Genomic DNA, 7,865 nt, shown 5'->3' with positions numbered 1-7,865 from the left:
GAAACTTACGCTGTCTGGTACACAAAAAATTTACATGCCTTGCTGGCATACACGGGCTTGTTAAAGTAGCCTTTCCAAATTCGGTGACCGGCAGCCAGTGAAATAAACGTGGCATACGGTAATTGGTAGGCCTCGAACACTGAACAGTTAAATTTTTTTTGTTAAATACGGTACCGAAAGTTAACAGATAGGAGTAGTTACATCGGGTCTAGTACGCAAGTGCATAACCAGATAACGTAGCAATTTGAGTAGTTATAGAGTGTAGTATACAAAGTCATCCTGTGGTTGTGCACTTGTTCAAACAAAACCTGTCGTACGGAGTACTTTATGAGGCATAAAGCCAGTCTAACATTATAGCCTGGTACAGCAACTGCTGTTATACGGCATACATATTAATAGTAATAGGTTTAGGCCCACCGTTCAATGTGCGGCGAACATCAGCACATGCCCGGTGGCACCCGGTAGGCCTGTTTAGTTGAATAACCTTACCCCGCCATAGATTTGATTCGTACTGTTCATAGATATTGTATAAACATGTGTTTATAAAGTATCTATGGTTCTGTTTTATTCCAAATAACAGACATCTTATGTTTACATATTGCTTGTTTAAACTTTAAACAACAGGTAAAAGGCCATCGAGCGGCTCGAGCCACAATCCTTGTCTTCTCTTTTGCGCAACAGGCGAGCTTGTAGTGGCCTGGGAGCCACTACCAATACCAATATATCATTCGTGGGAAAGTATTCGCCAGTTGTTTACGACAGAAATATTTAATCGTACGAACGTATTACGTTAGTCGTGTTAATTGTAATCTGTTAGACTTGTTTTAAATGGTAAATGCTAAGTTTGTGATTGCGTATTAATCGGAACCTGTACAGTTCCTACAATAAAGGATTGTTTCTGATAAACGGTGTCTGTTAATCGTAAGAACTTGCGGTTAGTAGACGTAAGGTTAGAGCATTCTAACCGCACGCAACCACGGAGTCAGATCATTATTCGGCAGGTAAATTAAGACCGAATATTATAAGTTAAGACTGACAGTGCAGTCCACTGCAAGCTTACGTGCTTGTTCATGCGGTAGAAGCATTGTTGTACAGCCTAAACGAGATCATAAGTCTTCATCATCATCCAGTGTTGCACAAGGAACACTGTATACAGTCACCATAGCTCAAAACCAAATGATGAGCCACGTTCGTAGGCTAGATAAGGACATTAGTGACTAAAATACTTTGGTGTATCATAGACTACAACCCCGTCTCAGATTTCCACTTTCAGAAACACGTGATTCCAAACAGTCAGTGATTCCAAACTCGGTGCCAAACATAGTTGGCTCGGTTCGAGCACTGGCTGTACAACAAATGTGGCTTTTGTTCCGTGTTCGATACCCAGAGGCGCCATAACGTTGTAATGCACTTTCCCTTTGGACAAGGCATTAACGGCACTTGCTCATGTTCAGTGTACCTGGTGGATAGTTCTAAATTTCAACAATACTATATATATATAAAAATGTGTGACAATTGGAACTTACTCAAGGGCTAGCTCGGTAACCGAGGCTCGAACGATAAGGAATCACTGCCGGATTTAAATCGTGCAAAGACTTTCCTTAGTACGAGGACGTAGATTAATATACCATACCATACCAACTTTTCATTTTTTCGGCGCCCTTTGAAAATTTATCAACACTTGCGACGCTCTATTCACCCCCAAATCTGCAGGAACAGTCAAAAATAAAGAAAAACGGATAACAACGGTAGAGCGACAACAAAGCGATAACCTATCTAAACTAATAAAACATGTATGTTATGAACGTATGTCAATCAAGTAAAAGCATTCAAGCCAAAATAACTCAATAAATATCATTTTACAATAGTGGTTCACCCTTCCGCTTCTGGGAGTGTTTTAACAGCTCATCTTTCCGATTGGCAGTATCCCGTAGTAGGATACAGAACATTTGCTGTCTATGCACACTTCTGTAAAAATTCGATGTAATTTAGGCAACCTTTTTTAACCTTGCACGAGTAAATATAAAATCTTATAGCAAAACGCACTTCATCATCGCAGAGAACGAAATACCAGCCCAAGCATCTTTTCGCAAGCATGATGCTGTTGCGTCGGTTATAGCGCTACCGTGCGGTTAATTCACATTACTAATTATAATTGGACTTTCCACTTTAACATTTCGCTTTTGCCAATTACTTAATGTGTTGATTGTAGTATGTGTTTTGCCTTATATAAACCACCGCACTTGTAAACGTGTGGTGCAGTGCAGTAGCGAAATAGAAGTTGTTTGTAGGAGCAAGATGGTGCAAACTGCGAGTTGTTCAAAAAACATAATGTGGAAGAGCCAACAAATAAGCAATCATTTTATTTTGCAGACGTTTTGAGATTTACGCAAATCATTGTCAATGCGAAGTAATGCAATACACGTCGGTATGAACATTGAATACGACGTTATTATACGCATTACATTATAATATAACACTAATTCTTTTATGTGTCACATAACCGTTGCCCAGTGTAATTAGGTAACATCATATTCATCACCCACACACCCCATAACATTATACTGTATTCTCGTGTGTATATATATATATATATATATATAACACACTATCAATGCGATCGCATTGGAAATGAGTTGAGAATAACTTTAAACGTCACCAAAATTAAATGATTGCTAGTTTCTTGGCTTCTGTATTTATTGCTAGAAGTTGTTTTAACCAGCCTGACTTAATTTTGCATTCGATGCAATCTTAAGTGCTGCTGAGAAAAACATGCACGTCTGATTGTAATCAGTTTAGTTTTAGAGTATAATTCGTCGTGCGTTACACAACCATTGCTACAAGAGTTTGGGAAAGCAGCAATAAATGACGCTAGAAACGCTCATATCGCAAAACTAACTTCAATTATTGCACTATGGACGATTTTGCTCTTTGCGATCTTTATCTAGCGTCTTTACAGAAGTAAACCTCATATAGATTACAGGTCCGTAAAGTTGCCTGGATCGCTAATGTCGAATCCTCACAGAAATCACTCTCGAATTTTGCGTTTGCTTAACTTGAAGCTATTAACCTGTCACTGCTTCTCATGTGCAAATATGAGACTTACATTGCACAAAACTGCAAAACTGTTGTACATACATACATGTTGTACATACTGTATAGTACTATAGTAGCACCTGTATAAGGCAGAGATCGAAATCGACTTCGGCGAACCCAAACCCTTTTAGCTCAGGACGACATATAGTGCAACAAGCGACAACCTATTAGCACCACGCGTTGTTCGACAAACCTGGAGTGGAGACCTGTTGTCGTAAAACGCTTACAGTTGACGTTTATAAGTTATATAAAGTTTAACGTTTTAAAACATTAATTTATCCTAAGTTTTGATTATAAATATATCCGGACTGAAATACAAAATTAAGCCAGTTATGTTTTTATAAGTAAACTCATGTTAGACATGACTGACAAAGTGTGTAGAAATTTTACGAAAATGCTAGAAAGCGTTACAATAACATATATTGAAGTTTATTACGGACTACGATGTGCAGTTGTCAAGCTTGGCCGAACCAGCTATTAGCTATTATCAGCAGTGTTGTTTCCTTCGTGAATACAGTAATTAAACCACGGTATGGGTTAACAGGATGACGCATGTGCTATAATGGCAATTTCTCTACATACATACGCAGTAATGGAAGCAGCCAGTCTTTGAATTTTCCTTTAAACGCTTTGCGCATACAAAATACGTGCGCAATCTCATCCTTTCCCTATTGTAAACAATCGTGCCCACTACGGCATATCATATGCACATCCATTCATTAGGTGCGTCAAAATGTTTTGGTCTTGGCAAGGCAAGGGTTAAAAGATGTCGTCGTTGTTTCACCTTTGGATCCATAATTAAAAACGAATGCGTATTTCTCCAGTGAATTGCTTTATTTTCTATGCCCTTGCAAGTTTACTTTGCGGGCAAGGTTTATTTATTATTGCGCAGGTTTCAACAAGCCTACATGAAGAGAATGTTAATAGATAAAATGATCAAGGCTTTTTCGAACACTGATAATAATCTCAGTGGGATTGAAAATTACCTTTAGCACTGAAAACAATGAAAATAGTGACTTTCAACCAAATATATGTATATATATATATATATAGACAATTCAATATATAGGACGGAAAAGGATGTCCCAGACTTAGACGGTTGTTTTTGATTGATTGTGTCTGTTGGTACCACATGATTTCGCAGTTGACGTCTTTGCAAACATGGAAAACAAATCTGTAAGTACGCTGGTATAAATTTTCATTCTACATCAAATTTGTGGCCTGGTTAGATGTTGATAAGCGTAGTTCATTTTGTAAACCAATGTTGAGTGTATATTAAAAGATATACGACAAACAGATCCCAAAGACAAAATATATAATTATATGGTTCACAACAGTTCGATGAATGATCGATCGCCTGTTTGCGTTCCTCTAATACGCAGTTCCCCGTGACTAATGATCAAGGCATTGTTATCAATTGATTGCATAAAACCTATGACCGCTGTGTGTGCTGTAACGCAAAACCCTATGCTGAAGCCTGTATTTAGGGCGATGAAATATATTAATAAAAGTATTTTGACCTCAATAAAGCATCCAGGATAGTTTAGAAAGTATTGGCTTAGCCTGATGTGAAGCCAAATGGTCAAGGATAACACTGTGCTGCTTAATGTGCATGTTTTCAGTTATATTTGAATGTCGTAGATTTGATTATGGAAGAAGTAAAATCACTGTCGTACATGTTGATTTATAATTCACTAATAATTTAATTACAGATTACTTACGGTGGGAAAGCTCGCCCTTTTTCTGTATACGAGATAACGCTGCCAGTCAAGGAAGGCGTCGGCCAGCGAGAGGCAAGCTTGATAAACACTGTTCCTGATTTTAACGAGCACTCTTCTGTTCAGAAAGGTAAAGTACATGCGTAATATACCGTAACAGCTTGTCATTCCCCTGTTTAATTTCAATTTGTCCAGGGGGAGGTTTGATATATACTAACCCAGCGTTGTTTGTGTGTTTATGTAAAGCTGATGATGCTGACAGCTTGGTTGAGCTAGGATTTGAATTATTTATGCAACTATCGTTTGGCGAAGTCTTAGATAGTGCATAGTTCATATATTTATTTGTTAAGTGAATTTGCTCTTTTGACTTTATTGAAACTTTATCTGTATTTAAATCCGCTTAGAATAGGGTAAATATTTTGTTTCAATGTACATCTATTTTTCATGGACTTATTCCGCAGGGAAAGGCGTCAGGTAAATATCTTGCCTACTGTACTTAACGCCTTCCATCAAAAACATTTGTAGGCTCTTTCTGTACTCTATTTTTTTTTGGCTGCCACTATTTCACAGGACAAAATCGTGTGTTCAAAGCTAGTTTTTACGGTTTCTTTTTAACCTAACTTAAATGTTATAACATAGTAATCTAAACCTAGTCTAAATCTAGTACCTTCTAACCTAAATCAACTCCAACAAAATTTTAAATAGCTTAAATAAACTGCATACCCATTCTACTAACAGCTTATCTCAACAAGTTGTGTGACCTACATACGGTGAAATAGCCACTTCGTTTCATTTTTGCATTTGCAGAAAAAGAATTACCTAAAGCTCCTTTGTTTGCGATTCCAACCGTCATAATAAAAACACTCGACTGCCAGGAAACAGACGTCATCACAGAAGACAAAATGGAAGAGAAAACTATAGACGAAAACGTGAGGAAGGAAGCTTTACATCAGCCGAGCACAAACTACGAACAATCCCAATCGACAGACGAGGAGTTACTCTTACCATTGCCGGATGCTGAATCGCGAGTTACAAATGAAGCAAACGAAGAGCAAGTTAAAAAGAACGAAACTTTTCCTTTACCACCATCTCCGTCAAATTTCCCACCTCCTCCCGAAGATTTCATTCAGGGCAAGGAGGAGGAAAATGCCGAACTTTCTGCATTGTTGGGAAACGTTACCGCAGAAGATGTACGGAATGCGCAGGAGGAGACATCAGACAACAATGAACTTAATGTCATAAAACAGTCTGATGACGAGTATCCGTCTTATTCAAAAGCAGCTGACGAGATTGCAGCCACTGCTATTTTTGAAGCGGTTTCAGAACTGACGAGCCTCCGAACAGGTGAAGACGTTCAAGAAAATGTTATCCAAGCAAGTTTGTATGACGATTTACCCCCTCCACCAGAATTACATGAAATCGAAGTGAGTCCTACTTTCCATTCATTGTCTCACAGTACTTTTACATGTCATATGATTTTAGGCTATGGTTTCCCGTTTTTTTCCCCCATAATAATACCCTCATTTCTTTTCAGCCAAAACAAAACGATATTTCGACCCCAAGTCAAGAAGAAAAGGTCACAAATGCCCAGATGGGTGAAAATCAAGACAACGAAGCTCTTCCTCCACTTCCCTACGGCACCAAGGTCGTTTGTGAACAAACCAGTCCATCAAAGACTGATGTGGATGAAGACATCCCGCTGCTTGTTGAACACCCTACGGATAGTCATCAGACTTCTTCAGCTGATTCCAATGAAACTCCTGCGAAGGACAATGAATCTGACTTAAAGGAAGAAGTCAGCATCGATGGAAGTCACAGAGACGTAACAAATGTGATTGATGTTAAAGAAAACAAACTATGTGATGAAATAAGTACTGGTCAAGAGAAGGGGGAAAGAAGATCAGAAGAGGAATCTTCCCTTGACAATAAAAAAGAAGTTTCAACTTCTGGTGTTGCCCACGATGATTTCAGGGAATGCGAAACGACGACAGAACCAAAACCAACGCCATCGGTGAAAGAAAAAGATACCTGCGGTGAATTAGTTCATCCACCAAATGAGCAAAGTTCATCCGCTGAAAGTATGCCCACGGAGTGTGAAAAATCGCAAGAAAAGGAAAACGTTCTGAACGTTAACCCAGTGGATGATGTTCATGAGGACAGACAAGGGCAATCCGGCGATAATGCTCCCGAAACGATTGAAGTTGAACAAACTCAAGAAGACCTTTCTGAGCCACCGGATGATTCAGAAAATAAGTCAAAGAAGAAGGCAAAGAAATGTTGCGTCATAATGTAAACACACAAACAGAAAATCAACGCGCGCAGTTAACGAAAGTTGTTTTTGTATCGACTGTCGACCGCCTTTTCTTAACATAAGGTATAATAGTTGTTGTCCATGCGGCACACGTATAAATCGGTTGAATCGCAGAAAAAAAATTGGGGGAAGGGATATTTCATGAGTTCAAGGGAACTACAAAGTGTTTGTTTTAAGACACCGCCACCTGATGTAGAAGCATAAGACATAAACATAAAAATCATAGACATAAATATTGGGGGGCGCATGGACCCTTTCGTCGCCCCCCTTGGCTCCGCCTATGCCAAGGTAAGGTAGTGTTTGAAAAATGAGGGGCTTAACTGTACAATTTCTCCATTTTTGTACTGTAAAATTAACAATGTTTTAAACTTTGGATACGTTTTGGCGCATTTTATTCTGCATTTACTATTCCCCGTCCGTTTTCTATCGACAAATATATACTGGTTTGTATGTGTCTATATAAACATATTGTACTTTGCAATATACGCTATATGTTTAATGACTGGGGCAGTGGCTTAGGACTTCTGCATATAATTATATAAGTCCCGCCCCACGTTTGACAACTGCCTGTCATTTTGTCAGAATATATTATATTGTGAAGCATCCTTTTCAAAGGCTGATCCATATTCAGGGAGAATTTTAAAACCAATTGTACGCATATTCTAAACAAATGAAGATAGAATTGACGCAAAAACGTAAATATCACGGTAAACAGTATGCATTAATTTCAGACCAGTATC

At 38.5% G+C, this 7,865-nt stretch overlaps 1 protein-coding gene across 1 annotated transcript; it reads left to right on the top strand.

Annotated features, from left to right (window-relative positions):
* Positions 1 to 3,821: 3,821 nt before the first annotated feature.
* On the top strand, positions 3,822 to 7,606 carry LOC143460827 (uncharacterized). The gene is made up of 4 exons (XM_076958467.1): positions 3,822 to 4,272; positions 4,809 to 4,944; positions 5,622 to 6,238; positions 6,349 to 7,606. The coding sequence occupies exons 1-4, from the start codon at positions 4,258 to 4,260 to the stop codon at positions 7,105 to 7,107; spliced, it is 1,527 nt and encodes a 508-aa protein (XP_076814582.1). The 5' UTR covers positions 3,822 to 4,257; the 3' UTR covers positions 7,108 to 7,606.
* The last annotated feature ends 259 nt before the right edge of the window (positions 7,607 to 7,865 follow it).

This window comes from Clavelina lepadiformis, chromosome 5, assembly GCF_947623445.1.
Source record: "Clavelina lepadiformis chromosome 5, kaClaLepa1.1, whole genome shotgun sequence".
Classification (NCBI taxonomy): Eukaryota; Metazoa; Chordata; class Ascidiacea; order Aplousobranchia; family Clavelinidae; genus Clavelina; species Clavelina lepadiformis.
The sequence above is the reverse complement of the archived record's forward strand: the minus strand, read 5'-3'. Positions and strand labels throughout refer to the sequence as shown.

Excerpts from the sequence above, each read along its gene's own strand:
- LOC143460827 (XM_076958467.1), top strand. Across the intron at positions 4,945-5,621 it reads GCACTCTTCTGTTCAGAAAG|AAAAAGAATTACCTAAAGCT; the intron begins GTAAAGTACATG and ends TTGCATTTGCAG. Across the intron at positions 6,239-6,348 it reads CAGAATTACATGAAATCGAA|CCAAAACAAAACGATATTTC; the intron begins GTGAGTCCTACT and ends ATTTCTTTTCAG.